At 45.4% G+C, this 24,131-nt stretch overlaps 1 protein-coding gene across 5 annotated transcripts; it reads left to right on the plus strand.

The window, feature by feature from the left end:
- The first annotated feature begins 17 nt into the window (after positions 1–17).
- On the plus strand, positions 18–22,763 carry ZFYVE19 (zinc finger FYVE-type containing 19). Of its 5 annotated transcripts, none has more exons than XM_028722870.2 (12): positions 18–124; positions 1,404–1,547; positions 2,823–2,944; positions 3,968–4,021; positions 6,461–6,621; positions 8,563–8,708; positions 10,561–10,675; positions 14,868–15,074; positions 17,270–17,349; positions 18,348–18,455; positions 20,190–20,332; positions 22,344–22,763. In XM_028722870.2, the coding sequence occupies exons 2-12, from the start codon at positions 1,491–1,493 to the stop codon at positions 22,414–22,416; spliced, it is 1,266 nt and encodes a 421-aa protein (XP_028578703.2). In that variant the 5' UTR covers positions 18–124; positions 1,404–1,490; the 3' UTR covers positions 22,417–22,763. The 5 variants fall into 5 exon arrangements, with proteins under 5 accessions (XP_028578703.2, XP_028578730.2, XP_028578713.2 ...); XM_028722897.2 differs by having other exon boundaries at positions 35–437; positions 14,871–15,074; XM_028722880.2 differs by having other exon boundaries at positions 35–437; positions 1,467–1,547.
- The last annotated feature ends 1,368 nt before the right edge of the window (positions 22,764–24,131 follow it).

Here is a 24,131-nt window from a genome sequence, read left to right on the forward strand (position 1 = left end):
GGGGCGGGGAGGCCCCGTGGGCTCTTGGGAAATGTAGTTCTTCCCCTTCCTGTCTTGCCGGAGAAGATCTGTCCGGGGTGATGGGAGTGGGACTCTCGCCGCACCGCGCGTTTCTTGCACTATAGTGAGTATTACCGAGCCGGGCCAGTGGACGTTGCCATTAGTGAGGTTCTGCTCGTGGCTGTCTGGCGGGGAGGCGGAGGCGTCTTCTGCCTCGCTTCGCTTCCAGCCTCCTCGCCCTCCCGGCGCCCAGAGGCTGTGTCGTGTTGTGCAGCTGGGTGTTGGATTTCCAGATTTGGGACCGAGGTGTGTGCCTGGCGGGTTGTTGTTTTGCTCTTCTATGGTAAAACGGCCGTCGAGTTCCGCGCTGGTAGAGCATTTGCCTTCGACTGCTGGGTCGTGTGAATCGGCTGGATGACGCCCCGGGTCAGCCTAAGGTGGGTTGCTCCAGAGCTTTCTCCATCATCGTTTCCATTTTCCATTTTTTGCCTTTTTTATTTTAACGAGGGAGTGAGAGGAAGGGGGGGGGGGAGAAGGCGGAGGAAGACGGAAGGAGAGATACCTGAAATGTGTGGATTGTTTAATACATACATAAATGTGGGTGCCATGAATAAGGTGGGGGCTGACATTCCTGGTCTTCAAAAAAGATTGAAATGTTTTGCTGTTGCGAGATGAGTACCAGGTGGGAAATCTCTCCGGATGTTCGCTTGTCCATGTGTCAGCCCAGCCGCATCTGCATTTCACAGTACAGTAGTACATACAGTACAGTATTGCGGAAATAAGTGGATCTATAGCTGTTCTGTGATCCTCTCTAAAAGCCTTGGAGTATGGCAGGAAAGTGTAACCTCTTCTTATTTTTAAAGGTTGCCCGTAGGATGCTACCTTTTGGTGATGGGTAATGTGCTAGCGGCCTGTGAAAGTGATGAGTCACTCCTCTTAAAAAAATTGCCAGCCACCTTTCTCACATAAATTGGTGCATTGTAGATGGTTGTGTTTGCCATCTGTGATGATGATAATGGGAACTTATGGAGTGGGCGACCCATTACACACAGACTTTGGGGGCACTGCTTTCATCTGAAACGGATAGTGCTGAAATCTAGAATTCTTCCTTCAAGGAGACTCAATGATTTTCTCCTTTAAATTTGGAGGGGTCACCAGGATGGTCACCTCAGAAAGGATATTTATAGAAGAAGTGTAGTGTCTGTTTTCCTTTCCTTTGATTTAGTGATTTAAGAACATTTCAGTGGCAACCATTGCTGTTAAGGTTAAGTAAGGACCAGATCCTCACATTTTCTTCAGACTGCATGAACCTCAGGTTCCATAGTATGGCATGTTTTCAGTGGTCCATTGCTAACATTCCATAACTGTACCGTCTCTCTTATTGTCTGGTCTCTTTCTGAAAGAGGAAGAAAGTTGAGGTAGCAGACAGAATAGAATCATGTGTCTCCATTTGTACATTTTTGAAGACTGAGTGTGCCACCTCACCTGACATGATGGATAGCAGATGTTATGGCTGTGCATCGAAGTTTACTGTCTTCAAGAAACAGGTATGGTTTTCTCCACTAATGGTCTTTGTTTTGAGAAAGGAGAGCTTGAAGAGTAGAACGTGGAATTATTATTCCAAAATGTTCCACTAGAACTCAGGCTTTCAATCGTTTGTGACAGGTGCACTTGCTCAAATTTTAGTTATTTTACTGATGTGTCAGTTGCTTAATTGTCTCCTGTCATTAATTTACTTGATGAGGTAGGTCTTAAGCAAATCACTTTCTTTTGTCCCAATTTTCTGTTTTGTACAGCTGTAAAGTGTATAGGTGCTAAGATAGGCAGAAGGGGCTCTCTTACTAGTTCCTCCACCCTCAGAAGTTTGGGGTGTGGTGTGAAGGGGTGAAAATGTTATTTCTATGTTGGCTTTACAAGGTAAGAATTAGGACTGATTAATACATTATGCTTTTTATACATCTTTTCAATACAGTATTGTATTGTTTTACTTTAATTTCATTGTTTAAATATATAATAAAATATTTTGTATACCACTTAGAGACTATTCTTGCATTAAATGGAATATAAATATATAAAATAAAACAAATATCCAATATCTGTAAGGGTGCAAAACTGTGCACAGTTACATGGGAGTAAGCGTGACTCTGGGAAATTTCTGAATGAGTAGGCATGCTCTGTGTAGTGTGCACTTAAAAATGTAAGGTGTGGGTGAAGCAAACTTACGTTTGGAATCTTGTATGTATAAAAAGAACATTCACCAAAGACCCAGGATTTTCTTTTGGCCATTGAGTTTGGTGGCAAAGGTCTGCAGCTACCTAATGTGTGGAATGGCTGAAATTAAGATTGATATCTTTGAGTACAGATTTAGTAAACAAAGGTTCATTTAATGTGTTTTATGGGAAGTATTTATGTTATGCTATTTATTTATTTATTTAGAAAAAGTATAAGCAAAAACAACAACCCAGGTTCAGTCATAAAGCATAATGTTTAGTCATAAAGCATAACTAAAATTTACAAACCTGTTAAAAACAAATATGGATAAACCCATTTTTAAAATCAAAGATAAAAGCAGGAAAACATTTAAAACAAATATCACTAAACCATGTGTCCGGTTTGGCTTGCTGAAATACTATTAGCAAACATTTTCTGCATTCACATAAATTCTTTTGCTTTCAAAAGGTAGAAAATGATGGAAGAAGGCTATAATGTTTTGATGTGGAAGCATCCCCTTTGTGAACCCTTTCCAAGAAAGAGTCATTCAGACTTCTTGGAATCATTTGCAGCTGGGTGTTAAGAGCACTTTCTTCCTTTTCCTCTCTCAGTGTGGATGCAAGAAATGCGGGCGAGCGTTTTGCTCCGGCTGCCTGGGATTCAGTGCTGTCGTCCCCCACTGTGGAAACACCCAGCAGAAGGTCTGCAAGCAATGCCATGGGGAATTAACAAGGTAAGAAACTAGAGCTGTGGTTCTGATTGAGGGATTCCTTTTATGAAGGCAACACAGGACGTTTCCTGCAGGGACTTGCCACTCCAGCACTTCTACAGGCTAGGTGGTCATTCCCCACAACAATGAGGTCCATATAATGCTGCAAGGGTCTTTCTAGACTAAGGAAACTTGTCAGGCTGTTTTTCAGCCTGAAAGCTGCATTCTCTCATAGGTAACTCGGCAGGGGCTGCATGCCTGCAAAGGGGGAGGGGGCAGAGGCAAAAGTAGTTGGCGCAACAGACGTGCCTCTTAACTCTGTACAGTAGCCTACATTCCAGCAATGCAAAAGTCAGAACCTCTACACCCCTCCCTGTCTCTCCATCTGTGCAAGCTAGCTGTATTATTCCAGTTGAGGGACATGTTCTATCCAGGCAAAAGCATTCATGGAGGAAATGGAGCATGGCCAGTGAGGGCTACGTTTTGTCCCTGAGGCTGAGGTTCCTCACCCTTGGAGTGGACTTAGTGAAATCGCTGAGACTTGTTAGAAAACTGGCATGTCAGGCTGAAGTTTAGGCTGGGACCTTTCTCCTTCGCGTCTAGTTTTCTGTGTACTTTGATGGAAGATTGTTGCAGGGGGTGCCTTCAGTCAGGCAATTCTTCAAATGCAAGCTAAAGAGGCACAATCAACAAACAGCCTTGCCATCTCCCCTCCTGCTTTTGAGGCACAGGGTGAAATAGATTGGTGTTATACCCAGGACTTCTCATAGAATCAAAGGCAAGGCAAGATGGGGTTCTGTCTGAGGGCATGTCCTGCCATGATTAAGAAGGGATTTATGTTCTAGAATAACATTTGTTGATAAACCAGAGAGAGGAGCTGAGGGAAGTCAGGAGGGGGAGGGGGGAGAAAAATAGGGGGGGGGGGAATTAAGGATGATATGTTTTTTTGATAAAATGTTTTGTTGAAATTCCTAATAAAAAATATTTAAAGAAAAAAAGAAGGGATTTATGTTCTGCCATTGTGACATTTCTCCTTTTGCTTTACAGCGGCTCACCTCAGTCAAATGCAGCCAAATGGTCTCCACCAGAGAACTATAAAAAGTGAGTTCTATCTAATCTAATCTATCTATCTATTAAATTTGTATACTGCTGTTCCTCTGAAGATCACAGGATGTTCACAGCATAAAAAGACAAAGTGAGAACACAAAATACATAATAAAAATGAGAGCAAAAACAAACCAATAACCCCACCCCACAAATGCATTTAAAAGGATGCCAAAGCCAAAGACCTGGTTAAAGAGAAATGTTTTCACCTGGTCCCTAAATATATGTAATGAAGACACCAGGCGAGCCTCCCTGGGGAGAGCATTTGCAAGCAAGGAGCCACCACAGGAAAGGCCTGTTCTTGTGTTGCTACCCTCTGGACATCTAGTGAAGGAGGCACACAAAGAAGGGCCTAAGATCATGGCCACAGGGTCCACACTGGTTCATATGAGGAGAGGCGGACCTTGAGGTGTTGCGGTCCTGAGCCATTTAAGACCTTATAGGTCAAAAACAGCATTTTGAATTGGGCCCCAAAATTGTCAGCCAGTGCAGTTGGGTCAGGATTGGTGTAATATGCTCAAACCATTTTTCCCCAGTGGTCAACCAGCTGAAGTTTTTGAACCGTCTTCAGAGGCCTCCCTCTGCATTGCAGTAATCTAACCTAGAGGTTACCAGAGCATAGATGACTGAAGTTAGGCTATTCCTGTCCAGAAGGGGGAGCTGTGGAGCCAGAAATACCCCAAGCTATGTACCTGCTCCTTTAGAGGAAGTGTAAACCCATAAAAAGCAGGCAACCTCCCAACCATTTAGTCTATGGAAGAGCCCACTAACAGTGTCTCAATGTTACCTGGATTGAGCTTCAGTTCATTGGCTTTCATCCAGTTTGTGACCAAGGCAAGACATTGGTCCAGCTCTTCCACTGCCACACCTGCCGCTGTGAATGAGAAGTAGACCTGTGTGTCATCAGCATATTGCTGACAATGTACTGCAAAACTCCAGATAATCCTATTCAGTAGTTTCATGCAGATGTTAATTTATTATCATCATTAAAAGGTTTATACCGCCCTTCATCCACAAGTCCCGAGGCCGTCCACCACACAAAAATACAAGATATAAAACACCAAATACGTAATAAAAACAAGAACAAAAACAATCTAATAACTCCCTTCCCCTCACCCCCCCTCACAACACATTTAAAAGGGTATCATATTTATCAGCCAAAGGCCTTGAAGAGAATTGTTTTCACCTGGCGCCTAAAGGCGTATAATGAAGGCGCCAGCCGAACCTCCCTGGGAAGGGCATTCCATAAACAGGGAGACACTGTCCTTGTCTCTCTCCTGACAGATGTCATCATACACGGCGACCAAAGCAATTTCTGTGCCAAAACCAGGCCTAAACCCCAAGTGAAATAGATACAGAAAATCAGTTTCCCCCAAGAGCACCTGGATCTGGTACGCAAATAACAATCTAGCTGGTTTTATCCCTTATCCTTGGTGTAAGTTGCAAACAAGGATGTATACTTTTGCTCATTTTACAGATCCAAGTCTTTGTTGTCACACACTGAACCGCCACCATTAGTTCTAGGTATTAATCAGCCACCTGTAATGTTCTCTAGGGGACGCGGGTGGCGCTGTGGGTAAAAGCCTCGGCGCCTAGGGCTTGCCGATCGAAAGGTCGGCGGTTCAAATCCCCGCAGCGGGGTGCGCTCCCGTTGTTCGGTCCCAGCGCCTGCCAACCTAGCAGTTCGAAAGCACCCCCGGGTGCAAGTAGATAAATAGGGACCACTTACAAGCGGGAAGGTAAACGGCGTTTCCGTGTGCGGCTCTGGCTCGCCAGAGCAGTGATGTCACGCTGGCCACATGACCCGGAAGTGTCTTCGGACAGCGCTGGCCCCCGGCCTCTTGAGTGAGATGGGCGCACAACCCTAGAGTCTGTCAAGACTGGCCCGTACGGGCAGGGGTACCTTTACCTTTTTAATGTTCTCTAGTTTGTGTCAGGATTCGAAGCCCTAATGTAAAGGGTGGGAAGTCAAAATTGTTTTCTCAACCTCATCTAGCACTGCTTTGCTGTTGAAATGGTAGTTCTTCTTTCTTATTGGAGTAGCTGTGATTTCCACTCATATGATGAGAGAAGGCAGTTTTCCATAGTCACTGCCTAACCTTCATCTAAAATTACCCCTTGCTTAGGACCGATTCACTCGTGCCTATGTACTTCTTGATTGCTCAGCACTTGATTGCTCAGTATTTCACGACTCTGGCTGAACATGTGCATGGGCTTGGGAAACAGGACTGTGTTTTACTTGGTGGGGTGATTCCATCCGTAGTGTTTGTTTGGTGCATGCAAGTGGTCAGCTGATGCTCCAATGATCAAATGGTGTGGGTGGGTGTGAACAAACCCCTAGAGAAGCACATGGAATATGATTTCAAAATTATTATTTCCCCTTTAAAAAACCCCCCCAAACCCTGCTGTAACTCCTCCTGGTTGCTCTTTCTGCAGGCGTGTAGCAGCCCTTGAAGCCAAGCAGAATCGGCCGCAGGGACTCCAGAAGGGTTTGTTGAAGTCCCAAAGCCAAGCAGGCTCCACATATCAAGGTCTATCAAAAGAGGATCGAGCTCTAGCAGAGAGACTGGAGAGGCTCAAGAAGGAAACAAAACCCAGTAAGCTGCGTACTGCCGTATTTTTCGCTCTATAGAGCGCACCGGACCATAGGGCGACCTAGTTTTTTTTTTGGGGGGGGGAATAAAGGGGAAAAAAATATCCCCCCCCCCCAGCCCCAAAGAGCAAAGAAGCCAAGACAACCAGCGGGATCCATACTGCTGGCTGTCTTGGCTTCCTCTTTAGCCACGCACAACCTCTCCAGCTGGGAGAGGCTGCGCGCGGCTTTCGCAGAAGCCAAGACAGCGAGCAGGATGGATCCCGCTCGCTGTCTTGGCTTCCATTTTGGCCGCGGGGGTGGAGCGGGGAAAGCCCGAGCTTCCCCCAACCCCAGCCCCCAGAACGAGTCTGGGAGCGGGGGCAAGGTTGCGCGCAACCTCACCTTCGCTCCCGGAGCTTGTTGCTATCCGCAAGCCTTCTGAGCTCCGAAGGCTTGCGGATAGCTGCCCAAAGCCCGGGGTGCACAGCGCTGCACTCCCCAGGATTCGGGCTGCTGCCTGCTATCCACAAGCCTTTGGAGCCCGGCAGGAACTCCCGCCGTGCTCCGAAGGCTTGCAGATAGCTTCCTGAAGCCTGGAGAGCGAGAGGGGTCGGTGCGCACCGACCCCTCTCACTCTCCAAGCTTCAGCGAAAGCCTGCATTCGCCCCATAGGACGCACACAGATTTCCCCTTCATTTTTGGAGGGGAAAAAGTGCATCCTATAGAGTGAAAAATATGGTATTTTTGGAGTCATTTGCTCTTATCACCCCTGGGAAGCCTGCTTTAGACACAACATAAAACAACTTAAAAAATGAATTCCCAGCCTTGCAAATGGAGGGGAAGGCTTGTCTTTAGCTTTAAAGCCAACACGTGCTTGCAGTAGTGTGGAAAAAAACCAACGATGGCAAGGTTACCTTCACTGTTTATTGGCACAATAGATCTGCCACACACTGATCCAGTTTGCACATAATGCTACACTAAACCATGGCTTAGTGTGAACACACTAGTTCCTGGAGAGGAGATTGTAGCCACTTTACTCTTCCTCCGATTCTGCGAACTAAGCCATGGTTTGTTGTACAAACCTGGCCTTGTGATTTGTTTTGCTTTGGACAAGCTGTAACCTGAGCTGGAACCTAGGTTTGCTCTAGGTTTATAGCTCATGGTTTGTCTTGAGCAAAAATAGAACTTACTTTTCAGGCAGTACTTATGGAATTGCACAGTTAATCAATGTATTGCTATATGCTCTGGGTTGATGACCTCTGTGTACATCTTCGACTCTTCCTTTTGCAGGCCGTTGTGCTGCTGCTGGAAGCTGCTTTAGATACCTTCCAATTGAAGGTGCTGAAGGGAAGGCACTAGGGACTAACAATGGTCTGAATTCAGCTCACATCTGTGTGATACTTAGGCAGGGCTATGTATAATTAGTGTGTCCCTGGGATTGCCACACAATCTGACATTTAGTAGGCATTATAAATATTCTTGTGGGCGGTTGAAAGGCACTTCTATTCATTGTTTAGTTTCTGGTGATTGAGGTCTCTGAAGCAGCATTGCTTGATATGTGAACAATGTCTGATGGAAACCTCAGACTGAATGGGAAGGCCCTCCAGTGGTCAGCAGGTGGAGCTTCTGTGTCCTGAATAGCTCTTTGTCCTGCCTGCAGAGATAGCACACAATGCATCAATTGTTGTCTGTTACTTAAGCTTTATTCAGACAGCAGGATTTGGGGTTTGCAGGGCACTGAATGTGCACAGGCTAGGGAATGATGCGGTGGGGCCGGAGAAGGGAAATATTTTATTCCGGTATCACAGGTGGTTCTCGGTATCCTCTGGGTCTAGTCAATATGATGGCTGGAGCAGGGGTGGGGGTGGGGAAATACTTGCCTATCTGTTTTAATGCAAGGCACGGAAGCTACAAAAGCCTCTTGGGCTCTCTTAGTAAAACAAGATTGTTCTTAATTGAACAGAGTCCATTCCATCTCAGGCTGAGATAGAGTCTAGGCTGGCAGCACTGAAAGATGACCCTGCAAGACCCATTCCATCAGCCCAGGAGATGGAAAACCGGCTGGCAGCCTTGCAGGGCAGAACCCTCCCCTCTCCAGCTCCAAAACCAGTAAGATTTCCTTATCTCTCTCTCTCTCTCTATATATATATATACAGTGGTCCCTTGGTTTAAGAACAGCTTAGTTTATGAACAACTTGGATTAAGAACGCTGCAAACCCAGAAGTAGGTGTTTTGGTTTATGAACTTTGCCTTGGAATAAGAACATGTTCTGCTTCCTGTTGAGTGTGTTCAATTTGTAAATTGAGTCCCCCGCTGTTATGGGAAAGCATGCCTTGGTTTAAGAACGCTTTGGTTTAAGAATGGACTTCTGGAACGGATTAAGTTCATAAACCAAGGTATCACTATATATAATTCCAAGGGATAAGGAACTGGTGGCCCTCAAGATGTTATTGAACTCCTGTTTCCATCAGCCCAAGCCAGCATGGTAGTGAATAGGGATGCTGGGAATTGTAGTCCAACAATATCTGGAGGGCCACAGGTTCCGCTCTTTTCCAGATTCTGTTTCTAGCTGCCACATGAATATTGTCAAGGGACGTGGGTGGCGCTGTGGTCTAACGCCAACCTAATGTAATAACTGTGAGATAGGCAATGTGGAGAAATTAATTTGGCCAAGGCTACTGGTCTAAACCACTGAGCCTCTTGGTCGGCAGTTCGAATCCGCACAACGGGGTGAGCTCCCATTTCTCTGTCTCAGCTCCTACCAATCTAGCAGTTTGAAAGCACACCAGTGCAGGTAGATAAATAGGTACCACTGCGGCGGGAAGGTAAACATTGTTTCCGTGCACTCTCGTTTCTGTCACAGTGTTCCATTGCACCAGAAGCGCTGGCCACTCATGCTGGCCACATGGCCTGGAAAGCTGTCTGTGGACAAACACCAGCTCCCTCTGCCTGAAAGCGAGATAAGCGCTGCAACCCTATAGTTGCCTTTGACTGGACTTAACTGTCCAGGGGTCCTATTACCTTTTTACCTATTATCATTCTCTTACTAATAGGGTTTTGAAGTTTTATGAAGTACAGAATCCACCAGAGACATTCTGGTACCTACTAGTGTTTCAAGTTCTCAGCTGTGTTCGAAGGCTGAGAGAGAGAGCAGGTTTGATTTTCACTGTGCTATCTCTGTCCAAGGCCGTTTGCCTCAGAGACAGGCTATATCTGTTGTCTGGCCCCCTGAAAATAAGATTGGGTATATTAGGTTGGTGTGAAAGAATAGAAATGTCCCTGGGCCCCTTGAGACATTTGGGAAGTTGTTGTGGCTGGGCCCCTTGTTCTTTCTTTTAGTTTTGAACCTCTGGGCTCCTTCCATTGACTGTATAACTTAGCTTTTCTCAAAGTGGTCAACATTGACCCTCTGGGGTTGATGGGACTGTGCAGGGGTGAATAAAGATCTGGAGGTCCAAAAGGGCCTGGGGTGGAAAAGGAATTTATAAGGTACAATGTGAAAAATAAATTTAATTACAAACTATTGAGCAAGGGCATGTTCAGCGAGCCAATGAATGCCCTTGCCATTGAGGAACCTCTCTATTTAAAAAGATGATTCCGCAATGCAACAGGATTCTCAGACCATGCTCTTCTGTTCTTTTGCAAAAAAAAAGTATGTAAGTGCAGAGTTTCACTTGTAAAATATTATTTTTTTACAGTGTTAAAAGACTAATGATAACACTCCTCAACCAAATATATAAAAGCAAGCTGCCTTTGGGAAGCTTCAGTGAGTCTTTAAAAAGCCTCACTTTTCTTCAGGGCTCTGCTTAGCTGCTTCCCAAGGCCACCCCTTTATTTCCTAAGAATTTGGGTAGATGTCGATGGCAACTTTCTGAACTCACCCAGTGGTCAGTGAACTTGAAAGTTTGGGAATTCCGATGTAACTTGTGCAATCCCTTTCTGATTTTCTTTCTCTTGTTAGGTACACGAGGCCCCTAATGCCAGGACACAAACTGAGCAGTCAGATGACCTGCTGAAGCAGATGTCTGAGGAAGTTGCCATTGATGAGAGCGGTGGCTCAGGAGTTACGCCACAAGGTCCCTGTCTTGTTTTAAATCTGCTCAGTCTCTCCCCCCCCCCCCGCAAGTTGATTAAAAATGGAGGAACAAGCAAGTACACCTCAAGACCTCAAAGGGCACCACTGCTATAGATCAATATATCCATTACAGTATAATCACTCGCTCAAGCACATCACCCAACATTTACTCCTTGCTGCAGGTCCCAGTTAAATAATGTATGGTATAAATGAAAACAAGGTTATTTGAATTGTTTCCATATACAGTGGTACCTTGGGTTGCATACACTTCAGGTTACATACTCTTCAGGTTACAGACTCCGCTAACCCAGAAATAGTACCTCAGGTTAAGAACTTTGCTTCAGGAGGAGAACAGAAATCGTGGGGTGACGACGCTGTGGCAGCGGGAGGCCCCATTACCGTATTTTTTCGCCCTATAGGACGCACCGTCCCATAAGGCGCACCTAGTTTTTTGGGGGGGAAATAAAGGGGGGGAAATTATTTCCCTCCCAGGCGTGGGGCTGGGGCGGGGGAAGCCCGAGCTTCCCCCGACCCCAGCCCCCAGAACACACAACTCTCCGCAAGCCGTGGGAGCCCAGTGCCGGGCTCCCGCGCCTTGCGGGGAGTTGCGCGAAGTCTGGGCGCGCTGAGCTCAGCGCGCCCAGCCTTTGGCATGCAGGCAAATCTTCTCAAGCCGACCCCTCTCACTCTCCAGGCTTCAGCAAAAGCCTGCATTCGCCCCATAGGACGCACACACATTTCCCCTTCATTTTTGGAGGGGAAAAAGTGCATCCACTGGGGCGAAAAATACGGTAGCTAAAGTGGTGCTTCAGGTTAAGAACAGTTTCAGTTTAAGAACGGACCTCTGAAACGAATTAAGTACTTAACCCGAGGTACCACTGTATACATCTTTGTTTGCTATGATCTCTTTAGTTACAGTTCGAGAACAGTATGAGTACTTTGATCAGAGTCATGGTGCTGTGTCGTTCTTTGGCTGACGTGTTTTTATTCATTTTACAGTGGTACCTTGGTTCTCGAACTTAATCCATTCTGGGAGTCCGTTCAACTCCCAAAACCATTTGAAAACCAAGGCTCGGCTTCTGATTGGCTGCAGGAGCTTCCTGCACTTAAGCAGAAGCTGTGTTGGATGTTCGGCTTCCGAAAAACGTTTGCAAATCGGAACACTTACTTCTAGGGTAGTGGCGTTTGAGCCGATTTTTTCGGAAACTAAGCCATTCGGGAACCAAGGTTCCACTGTATTTAGTTAAAAAAAATATATAAGCTACTCATTATAAAATATCAAGAGTGGGGTACAGAAAACCAAATATAAACATAAAATATGCAGTAGCGATAATAGTTAAAATTTTCAGTACAAGACCAGGAGATGATCAGTGGACAATAATAAAACAAAACTTAAGTATGCCTCTGAAAGAGACCACTCCTGATTCAGATGTTATAGAGCAAGAAAGCTGAGTGTTTTCAGCTTACTGAAAGCATTGTGTTGCAGATCTCCTAATGACTACTCCCAATGGCTTCATTTAGGCATTAAATAGGATTGGGGAGAAAATAGTGCCCTAATAGCATAACTGTTAGGGGACCAAGTTTGCTTTCCGAAATTGACCCAGCTGATAGATACAGATCCACTGCAGAAGTGTGCCTCTAACCCTCAGAGGAAATCCTGGAGGATATCACAATCAATAGCATCAAACGTCTCTTTCATAAATAACTCCTACAAAGATGCATCTCTCTCCCCCCCCCCCATATTTAAAAGTATACAGGGAGGTCTTACTTTTTATCATACCCACCAGAAATTTGACTCCCCTCCTCCTATGTATATAGCAGGTGTGGGGACCCTCAATCCCAGGGGCTGAATGTGGCCCTCCAGCCTTCTCTATCCGGCCCCCAGGACTCTCATGGAGCAGAAAGGGCCAGCATGTTGGGTCGGTGCTCTTGAGCTGCCTCTCTGGCACCAGTGTCTTCTGCAGAATGGTGGCAGCAGGGATAGGGTTCTGGCAGGCACACACTAGTGGGAATGCAGGATTGACTCCACTGGTGCAGCCACACAACTGTGATGTCAGCCTGCTCAACCCCCAGACCGACCCAGAAAGCAGCAGTGACACTACTGTCCAGAGGGCTGCATGCTGCCTGCTCCTGTTCTTCAGTGTTGTTGTTTTTCCCGTCCTTAAACTGTGTCTTCTACTTGCCTGGAAGGGAGAGTAGGTGGGAGGTGCAGAAACCTCTGGTTTTTGTGGGGCTAGAATGTACCTGCTGCGCAAAGGTGAAAGTCACATCGATTGTTCCGCCCATGTCTGCCTCTGGCCCAACCCTCTGCTGGCATTTGGACCTTGGGAGGTTCCCTGAGAGCAGACCTCCCTAGGCGAGTCCTAGGCTGAAGGCAAACCTAACATTTTAAGAGAAATGGTAGCGGGTTATTTGCTGTTAATTTTCACTAGGTGGGGTGAATAACGATTCACGCCCTGCAGTGTGAACCTGGCCTGGCAATTTGCAGAGCAGATTCACATACCAGAAATTCAAAATCTGCATCATCTTCCAGCCTCACCCCACTCTCTCTTTGTGCTTCAGGAGGGCTTTTCCTCTTCTTCTTTTTTTGTTATTATTTTTTTAAAGTGCCACATGTAAATTTACGCTTATTTTACTTAGCAATTGTAAACGTATGAATAAATAGAAAGGTGATGGAAGAGCCTTGCTTTTCAGGCTTTAGAGGCTCTCATGAGATCTTGTAGGGCCTTGCAAGATCTCAAGCAGCTGGGGGAGTTCCAGCGGTTGTTTTGACTTTGCATGATTTGGCCTTTGCACATGAACCCCCAGAATGTAACCCAAGTCAAGATCGACCAGTGTTACTAATTAATCACTATTTTTTAAAGAAAGCATTTTGAAAAAATTAGTGCAAAACTATTCTGGGAGGGAGCAGAGCTTTTTTGATGTTGCAGGTGCCAGCCAACTGCAATATCCACAGCTGGGTCTTGCTACAAACTAGCCAAACTCTTCCACTGCATCAGGCCACAGTTTTCCTGGGCACGGAAACTTACCATGAAAATTCACTTTGAACACCACACACTACTGGCATAAAAGTATATCCTTCAGTGTTATATCTCCAAGTGTCTTGAACTTTAGCTACGTTTCCAGGAAGATCAGCCCCATCATATCAGGCCTTCAAAAAGCCCCCAAAGGCTTTAATTGTTTTCCGTCATGTTCTGTTAAACAGAATTGCATGGGGTTGTTGAATCTTCAATACCCTTCTAGCCTTAGTGATTTATTGGGTCTTAGTTATTTTATTGGGATTGATGCAGCAGTGCCCAATGGGACAATGCTGTATCGTTGACCTGGCTTCTTGATGCCACACATCGCAACTGGCTACTGAGAGGGAAGGCAAGGCGGCAGAGAGCTTACTGCAGAGTAGGCACAGCAGCAGGAGTATCGTGTTGGCTCCAGCGCTTTGCCTGCAGTACACCAAACTCCCTGCCGCCTTGCTCCTCCCCATCCCCCAGCTTGGTAACCATCAGTGGTGCTTGACACTGGGATTGCAGCCTCACTGGCTGCTACCGGTTGGATGGAGGAAAGTGGGTGGCGCTGTGGTCTAAACCACTGAGCCTCTTGGGCTTGCTGGTCAGAATGTCAGTGGTTCGAATCCCCACGATGGAGTGAGCTCCCATTGCTCTGTCCCAGCTCCTGCCAACCTAGCAGTTCAAAAGCAGACCAGTGCAAATAGATAAATAGGTACCGCTGCAGCGGGAAGATAAATGGCGTTTCCATGCACTCTGGTTTCCATCACGGTGTTCCATTGTGCCAGAAGCGGTTTAGTCATGCTGGCCACATGACCCAGAAAGCTGTCTGTGGACAAAGGCTGGCTCCCTCAGCCTGAAAGCAAGATGAGTGCCACAACCCCATAGTCGCCTTTGATTGGACTTAACTGTCCAGGGGTCCTTTAGCTTTGCCTTTACCAATTGGATGTGTTTTATTTGCTGGGTGCTGGTTCTTATTTGTTCTTGCAGTAATCACAATCCTTTTCATGGGGCGATAGACATTGCAGACTGAAATAGCATTGCGCATATGGTGATGTGGGAGCCAGATAATAAATGTTCCGTCTGCCGCATTTGGTCCGTGAGGTTTGTGCTGCGTGCATCATTTAAGGTTGCAGTCATCATGCAATGGTCATATATTTCTGAATTAACCCTAAGTCTCTGCTTTTCCAGAAGTTAGGACCCAAACTTTAAATGACTTAAATCGAGCCGACAGCATTGGTGGCATTGGTGATATGGATCCCAAACAGTTGGAGGAGGAGAAGAATAGATTGCTGGCATCGGCGGCGACTGAGCTGAGGGAAGACAACACCAGGCAGGAGAAGATTCTAGAAGTAGCCAAGCGATTGGCCGCACTAAGAGGCCAAGATCCTGAGAAAGGTGTGTAACATGGGATATTAAAGTAAGTGGAAAAACAGCCACTCTATTTCCTTAAGAGGAGTCGTTCTCAACAGGAGGAGAGAGTCCCAGTGCTCTTGGGTCCTGTTTGCAGGGTTCTCTGTGGAATACAGTCAAACGTCGGTTGTCAAACGTAATCCGTTCCGAAAGACCGTTTGACTTCAGAAACATTCGACAACCGAGGCGCAGCTTCTGATTGGTTGCAAGAGCACCCTTGCACTCAAGCGGAAGCCATGTCGGATGTTTAATTTATGAAAAATGTTTGAAAACCGGAACATTTACTTCTAGGTTTTCAGCATTCAGGAGCCAAAACGTTCGAGAACGGAGCTGTTCAAGAACCGAGGTTTGACTGTATTTGGTTGGCCACTGTGAGAACAGGATGTGGGACTAGATGACCCACTGGCCTGAACCAGCAGACCCTTCTTACGTCCTTACATTTTCTTTGTTGGCTGGTGGGAATGTGCCTGAGAAACAATTGTCGAAAGAAATTATTGTTTTCTGGTGCTGGGATTCTGGTTTTTTAAGGAACAAGTAATTGGTATCGGTGAATAGCTCGGAGCTAACTTGTAACAAAAACCCTTAGTTTCTTTCACAAGCGAAACTGTTTGAACAAAGCCTGATTTGCGTATAGACAGGCCTGTAGCAAAATTCAGTACTTAGCTGTGTTTTCTCCAGCCTTGGGCATTTGCCAGGGGCCTGGTCTTCTCTCATATTTCTTCACCCCTGGGTGCCTAGCATTGCTCAGGAATGTGAAGAAACAAAAATATCAGTGCCATTTTGAAAGGTTTGGTCTTCCATTTTCCCCGAACCATAGATTAAAAACCTGCTCCTTGATCTCAGGAACCCCCATTCAAAATGTGATTTATGATACCTTAAGAGGTGTCCAAATGTGTATCAAACAGACAAATACCTTTGCAGAACATTATTATAATAAAATAAAATAAAATAAAATATACACACTATTCCTTCAAGTAATCCCAAGTGTTAGAAAATATTGCAACCTGTGCAACTGGGTCAGCCGCACAGTAGCTTCATGCTCCCTCTGTAATCAATAACTGCATTCTCACATTGACTGCTAGGGTTCCCAACTAACTGAAGGAAAGACAATACCTTGGCCTAATCTTTTGCCTTTGATATAACCTTGATATGCAAGAGTGAGTGTGTGGAACTTTTCCACCTAAAAAGTATCCGCTGCTAATCCTGCAAACAAAGCTGCTGTCAAAGTGACCTCTCATCCATTAGCAGCTCCATTTGCCACAGCTAGAGTTAGCCTTGCCTACACTGATGATGGGAGAAGGAGGATCCTGGATGTCTTTAGAAATCCTACTGACTGGAACCAAAAGTAACATGTTTCTCCTGGGACTCTACCATAAAGAATGATCAGCCTAGAGAGCCTGGGCTGAACAAGAAGGAAGGACTGGCTGCTAGAGAAACAAGGCCACAAAAGGAAGAGGGCGGATTGCTAGCTTCCTTGAGCCCAAAGGCAGCAAATTATTATTAATAATAATAATAATAATAATAATAATAATAATAATAATAATAATAATAATAATAATTATTATTATTATTATTACTATTATTATTTATGTGTACCCCGCCCATCTCTGGGTGGCTTCCAACAAAGATTAAAAATACATTAAAATGTCACACACTGAAAACTTCCCTCAACAGGGCTGCCTTCAGATGTCTTCTGAATGTCAAGTAGTTGTTTATCTCTTTGACATCTGATGGGAGGGTGTTCCACAGGGCGGGTGCCACTACCAAGAAAGGCCCTCTGCCTGGTTCCCTGTAGCTTCGCTTCTCGCAGTGAGGGAACTGCCAGAAGGCCCTTGGCACTGGACCTCAGCGTCTGGGCAGAACGATGGGGGTGAAGACGCTCCTTCAGGTATACTGTGCCATCTGATGATGGAATGGAAGTGACCAGGGAACAGCCTTTATTCTTCTAAGAATACACCCGTCGGGGGTGTATTAGTGGTACATGCTATCACGTGGTCCTTTATTCTCTCTCCAGCTTTACAGGGACTAGAAATACACTAAAGAATGCGAACCAAAATAAAAACCCATCTTCCCATAGGGAGGGCAAATCTGCAAAGGAGGGCAAGAAACATAAGATGATGATGGGCCGTCTTGATGAATTGCATCTTTAGCTCCTCAGTTTCCTCTTCTTTCTCTTGCAGTGACTTTGGATGACTACAGATTCCCCAATAGTGATGAAGAAATAGAAGAAGAAGAAGCCATTCAGAGAGTTTTGAAACAGGTCCATAGTAATTGGAATTGAGTTTTGCATTAGTTAAGCCTCTTGTTTTTGCCTTGCTGCAAAGACAAGATTTCTGCTATGCCCAGCTTCTTATCTTTGCTGTAAATCCATCCTCAGAGTGTGCTCCTAATGGTTTTCCCAAATTAGTCCATAAGCCTTGTAGAGTACTATGTAGAGCTTTCACGCGATTAAAGAAATCGTGTAATGCAGTTCCTGTGCGTGTCAGCTTAGAGTTAAAATGAAACTTACTCCCATTAAAATATGTGTACAACAGCCACTGTAGTCAATTAACTGTAGGAGTTGTGTAGTACAATTTTATTTATCTGTAAACTCATTTATAGGTTGCCTTTTGGGGTATAGCCCATCCAAGGCAGCTTATAGCATCATAAAAAGCAATACCATCTAAAACTCACAATGGCAGTAGTTCAGCAATTGGATGCATGTTTAAGCATTCTGTAATCAGTGGGCTCTTCCTGCAGGCTCACAATATCAGAGAAACAAGGGGAGGGAAATAGGAAGTATGTAGTAAGATGAACAAATATTTGCTATTCAGTGAAAGCAATGAAAGAATGAGGAAACCAAGATAGATGTAAGAAAAATAATAAAAACCAAAGCTGTCATGCTTGAGACTTTTGAAAAGGGTTTTGAGAGGCAGAAAGACAAGCCATGCAAATATCTGAAGTGAAGAGTATCCATATTATTGATTTTGTTACATAATTTCTAGCTACCCACAACAACCTGTGAGGTAGGTTAGAGATATTAATTAGCTGAGTAGGAATTTGAACCCAGGTGCTCTCTGAGTATTTAAAGACTAGATTTTTGGTCATAAATGCCCTTTGTTAAAGCTGCTTTCTTTCCTGCCCAATAGTTAATCTGGTGGCTGCATGTTTGTTTACTAAACCAAAGATTAAGGAAGTAGTAGAAGAAAGACGCTTCTGAGAGGAAGGTTTGTGTGAAGAAAAGTCTTTTGTTTCATCTGCTGTTGTTTCTGCCATCAGCTTACTGAGGAGGCGGCTCTGGATGAAGCAAGTGGCTTCAATATTTCTCCAGATCGATCCACCCAACCAGCGACCGCCCAACAGAAACCAGCCAGGAAACCCGAGCAAGTAAGCAGCCAATTCAATCCTATATGCAGTGCTTTTTTTTCCCCTAAAAAAATGTTTAGGGGTATTCTCATTTTGACTCAAGAAAATCACCATTTTGTAGTTCAAATCGGGAAAAATAAATACAGTAAATGGACAAAAGTACATGTTTAGGGGCAGTGCTTTTTTTCTAAAAAAAATGTTTAGGGGTACTCTCATTTTGACTCAAGAAAATCGGTGTTTTATAGTTCAAATCAGGAAAAATAAATACAGTAAATGGACAAAAGTACAAAGATTCACAAAATGTTTAGGGGTATGCGTACCCCCAGAAAAAAGCACTGCCTATATGTGTGGCATTCTCTGACTTTGCTGTGCTCAGTGCAGTGTCAGGCTGATCCCAGCAAGGCCCTTTTTAGTTTAGATGTCATCCCATCGTGCTAAATAGCACCTAAACAGAAACAACAATAAAATGCCCATGGGCTGAATGGTTAAGCTGAGAAGCAAAAGACAAAATGACTCCTCGAAGGCCAGCTAATTCTGAGCCACACTCTGTGTCCTAGTTCTGTGTTATGCTGAACAATTCAAAGCCCTCCAGCTGTAGGCAAAATTGATAGGTGTCCTCTTCTAGAACAATAGGTTTTGATGTCTATGTGAGCAAGAAGAGATGCCCGAAGTTGTGTGTGCACTTTAAAGTAAATAGCAATCAAGCGTGACTGGTGCTGATGTGGGAAATAACAAACAGTTCTTCCACATGCTTCCTCTGTGACTTTACAAAACTCACGTAAGGCCTCATCGCTTCAGATGGGCCCTTCCTGTACCAAGCAAAAGCGGTTGTTCTTTTATTGCTTGGGCTGTTCTGCATTGTCTTCAGGTGTCCAATATTGCGCAGGGTTAGAAGTGTATTCTAGGGCCTGCAGCAGAGTTCTTTTATTTTATTTTATGAGTTTCTGGTCCTTGTGGCTGTAAGATATTAATACTTGGCATTTATGCAGACATTTCAGGTGTCTCAAACACTTCATGTATATTCCCAGTATTTTCCTTAAGACAGCCCTGTAACATGGGGTAACACCATGAGCATCGTATTGCACATGGTGGTGAGGAGGAGGGAATGTAGGCCTAGAATGAAAGAAGGACTGTCTCAGGTAAGATGAGGCCTGAAGCAGGAAATTGATGGTTCATATTAATAACACAGTGGTTATCTCAAATCTCCAAAAAAAGAATGTGTATATATGTAGGTGTGTGCATAGCATATATTTAAAATGCTGTGATCTTCAGGGAACAGAGTTCTGCGCCCTATCTAGTTCAGTTTCTTACCTGCTGGCCTCCAGTCTTAGAATAATAAAGGTGGGACCTTGGTGGTCATGCCATGGCTGAGTGTGGGATCTACGATCCAGGAAACAACTACAGCATCCCTCCTATGTGCTCTGACTGCCAATCACATCTTTCCTCTTACACTCATGTGGCTTCCTGACCCCCCAAAAGACAAATAATGCATAGGCAAGGTGTATGTCTGTTTTTCATTTAAAAAAACTAGAATTTTAAAAAAAACACTGATATGAGAACATTGCATAATATATGTAGAAATATTGCACTGATTTAGATAAGTGGGTTTGGGTTTTTAATTGGTGCAAAGTTGTAGTGGGAGGAATTTTGCAGAATGCAAACAGTGAAGGCAATGTCATGCAGCTCCCCATTCACACCAGAAGGTACTCTTGGAGTTTCTGTTGCAACATCTATGCATATTACCCTTCCCGTTAGGGAAAAGCTCCAGCGGTTGCTAAACCTCTCGTCTTACCGGACAGCGACGAGGAAGAGCTGCCCTGGTGCTGCATCTGCAACGAGGATGCTGTCCTGCGCTGCCACGCCTGTGATGACGACCTCTACTGCCAGCGATGCTTCCGGTAATGGCAAGAACCTCGGGGCGGAGGGTGGAAATCCCAGCCTTCCATGCTGCTTGTGTAGCGTGATCATCTGCTGCATGTTTTTTTAGAGTGTGCAGGAAGAGCTGTGTGCCAAAAAGGCTGAAACAAAGCTCCTGAGCTGCAAGGGCCCCATGGCAGAAAGTGGTTAGCACTGAACGTGCAATCCCCATGACTTGGGCCCTAAGGGGAGGGGACTGTCCCACTTCCTCTATCCTGCTGCAACTTCCTGCTCTCCCTAAAAAGGATGGAGGAATCATCTGGGACAGGAGTTGAAGGCTGTTTTCAGAGAGGGAAATTGGTGGAAAATCTACGCTTGCCTCAGCAGCAGTGCAAGGACCACACAACCGGTGTTGGGCCTAAAGGCAGGTTTTCTCAGCCCCAGACCATGACCACATTCACACTGTTTATTTAAAACACTATGTTGCCACTTTAAACATGGCTTACCCCAGAGAAGCTGTAGTTTGCGAAGGGTGCTGAGAGTTGTTAGGAGACCCCGCTGTTCCCTCACAGAGATATAATTCTTACAGTCCCTTGGGAAGAGAGATTGATGGGTAAACCACTTGGAACTGTAGCTTCATGAGGGAAACAGGGATCTCCTAACAATTCTCAGCACTACAGGATTTCTTTGAGTGGGGATCCATGGCTGTCTAAAGTGGTCACATGAGTTTGTGTATATTGCCTTTTCTTAAATAGTTACAGGCTTGGGGGAAGCCTGGTTCTTACTGCAAGGGCAGAGCCTGGGGAGGAGAAGTTCTCTTCATATTCACATCCCACAGCTGGAATGGAGATCAGGCCCTCTGTGCTGCTGAGAGCCTTAGATAAAAAGTCATCATTGGTACCAGTGGGAACTTATTTTTCTAGCTGCATTTGGGGAAGGGAAGGAATCTCCATTCCAATCAAAGTGGGAGAGTGAAGAGAGAAGCTTCCCCTCCATATGAGCTTCATTTCCATTAAGAACCGGGAACTCTCATGCCTGCAATTATTTAAGGAGAAATAGGTAGCTCTATTCTGTGTACTTAAGTGAACATGTAGTTTGGCCCAAAGTTCAAGTCCACCACTTGGCTTATTATATACCCCACTGGCTCTCTGCAGTTCTCTTCTTGTAGGGCAGGGAGGGAGAAATTTGTCATTGAGACTATGGTGCCGAAGCTTAAAACACTCCACAGTGTGTGAGCACATACATAAAGGTAAAGGTAAAGGTACCCCTGCCCGTACGGGCCAGTCTTGCCAGACTCTAGGGTTGTGCGCCCATCTCACTCAAGAGGCCGGGGGCCAGCGCTGTCCGGAGACACTTCCGGGTCACGTGGCCAGCGTGACATTGCTGCTCTGGCGAGCCAGAGCCGCACACGGAAACGCCGTTTACCTTCCCGCTTGTAAGCGGTCCCTATTTATCTACTTGCACCCGGGGGTGCTTTCGAACTGCTAGGTTGGCAGGCGCTGGGACCGAACGACGGGAGCGCACCCCGCCGTGGGGATTCGAACCGCCGACCTTTCGATCGGCAAGCCCTAGGCACTGAGGCTTTTACCCACAGCGCCACCTGCGTCCCTAGGAGCACATACATAAAACAGAGTAATTTATTTGCAGGTGATGACCGTGATGTGTACTCACATAGTTCTGGTTCCTTCCATTGAGCTTGTGCAAGATAATCCTGCCGGTGGATCGGGCCCTTCTCTGCTCCTTTCTGTAGCTCACAATCCTACAGAGAAGGCATCCCCGCCCCTGTAGTGCAGTTTCAGAGTTGGATCTGAAGGAACGGCTGGAGGCCTCCTGTTTGCCAGCCGTGCCCAGGAACCTAAATTTTCATACTAGTAATTCATAGACTTCTGACTATGCCTGCAAAACCTTGTGCCTCAGATCACTGGAGGGCTTGTGATCTCCTCTTACCTCCATGAATGAGTGAGAGTCGCCATCACTTCTGCAGGATATTCTGGTTGGCATGACAGTAGACTCTTAGTAAACACTGCCTGCACTTCCTGTTTTGGTTTTCAGGGAAAGCCATGATGAATTTGATCGGAGGGAGCACCGAACGTCTAACTATTGTCGTCCTCGAAAGCAAAAATGAGCCTATGGAGCGTGAGAAGAAAAGGGGAGGAAGGTGAAATGGGAGAGGATAAAAGAGAAGATGTCCATAAAGGTTTGCTATTTCAGCAAAAGCTGGCAGACTCTGAAAGGCAGCTCTGTGTCACTGAGAAGCTTGGAGGGCAAATGGTTGTGCCCGGCAAAAGCAAGGCAGCCACTGGGGAGCTCGTAGTACGCTGAAGGTGGTTTGCCATGTGAGTAAGCTATTAATTCAGTGAGAATGAAGACTGGCATGCTTGAAAAGGTGGGTTATTTTGCAGAGATTGGCCATTGACCTGGATGAGATGTTCATAGGAAATATTGCAAAGATAATAAATTATATGAAGAGAAGATTGTGGTGATTTTTCTCCCCCCGGTAGATGTCCACTGTTGCATTCTACAATCTGAGAACTCATCTCAAGGTCTCTTAAAACTAACCCCTTGCAGTGACATAACATTGGTACACTGTCCTTAATTCAAGCAGTAGTGTTGCCTCAACAGCAAAGTTCTTCACAAAAATGGAACCAATTTTATAGTAAATTCCATGTAGGTTTGAATCATAACCAAGGCCTTTCCTCTGAAATCAGGAAAACATTCAATTCCTATCTTTCCATTCTCTTTGGTCAGTTTCCCCCCTTACAAAAGGAACTAGATTTAGGTTTCATATGTCTTGTTTTTAATTACTAAATTTTCAGAATAGCATCCTTTCTGTTCTCGCTTCACAATAGTGAATGCCAAAACTGGTATGAGGTGAATGTTTTTAGTAAGTCAACTTGAGTGTGCCAAACGGACATGTATTGGTGTTGCACCCAAGTCCCTTGAAATGGACAACAGCGGGGACTTCCGGCGAGGCAGCATGGCGGCAGCAGCAGAAGAAAAGAGCTCCTGAAGCCAGCCAGAGTAAAAGGCTCTGGTGACCGATTCCCGGACCCCCCAGAACTGCTGCTGCCAGCACTGCCAACGGAGAGGAATTGGGGGTGCCTGGGCATCTATCAAAGGAGCCAAAACACCCCCCCACGACCTTGATTGAGCCGGAAAGGCACCCGACCCCCCCCCAACAGCCGAGAGGAGCTCCAAAACCCGGAGGACAGTGGAACTAACGCAAAGAGGGAGAAAGAAAGGGAGAGAGAGGAAGAAGAAGAAAGAAAGAAAAAGGAGCCCCAAATTTACCGTTGCTGCCCCCATCTCTGCCGACGGGAAAGCAGAGGAGAGGTAGGTGAGCACGGTGAAGGCAAAATAGGCTTCGGGGAGGAAGGGAAGAAAAAAAAAACAAACGCACGTGGCTGAGCCCTACCGGGAGCTCCAGCGGCAAGGAGAACACAGAGAAGCTGCATAACAAAGGAGACCACAGAAAAGAAAAAACAACCTTCCCCCCCCCTTTTTTTTTTTTTTTAAACACCCCCTTTTTTTTAACCCCTTCCTCCCCCTCCCTCCCTCCCTCCCTTTAAAGAAAATATATATATACATCTTTCTTATCCCTCCCCCCCATATACCTACTTTTACCACTTTTCTTTTTAAAAGAGGGGTCACTGCTGCTGCAGCCACCCTTTATTTGAATCTTTACTTTTATTTCTATCTTTTCTACTCACTATTCAAAGACACACTTTTCCACACACACATCCTCAATTTAAACCTCATTTTATTTCCACCTCAAACCCCCCTCTTAAGATTTAAAATGGCAGTACCCAGAAAACAGCCCTGAACCATCACAGGTCATTT

This window comes from Podarcis muralis, chromosome 1 (assembly GCF_964188315.1).
Source record: "Podarcis muralis chromosome 1, rPodMur119.hap1.1, whole genome shotgun sequence".
Classification (NCBI taxonomy): Eukaryota; Metazoa; Chordata; class Lepidosauria; order Squamata; family Lacertidae; genus Podarcis; species Podarcis muralis.

Coding starts and splice junctions, on each gene's coding strand:
- ZFYVE19 (XM_028722870.2), top strand. CDS start 1,491: ATGATGGATAGCAGATGTTATGGCTGTGCATCGAAGTTTACTGTCTTC. Junction 15,075..17,269: donor AGGCCAAGATCCTGAGAAAG/GTGTGTAACATG, acceptor TTTCTCTTGCAG/TGACTTTGGATGACTACAGA. Junction 18,456..20,189: donor CAGCCAGGAAACCCGAGCAA/GTAAGCAGCCAA, acceptor CCTTCCCGTTAG/GGAAAAGCTCCAGCGGTTGC.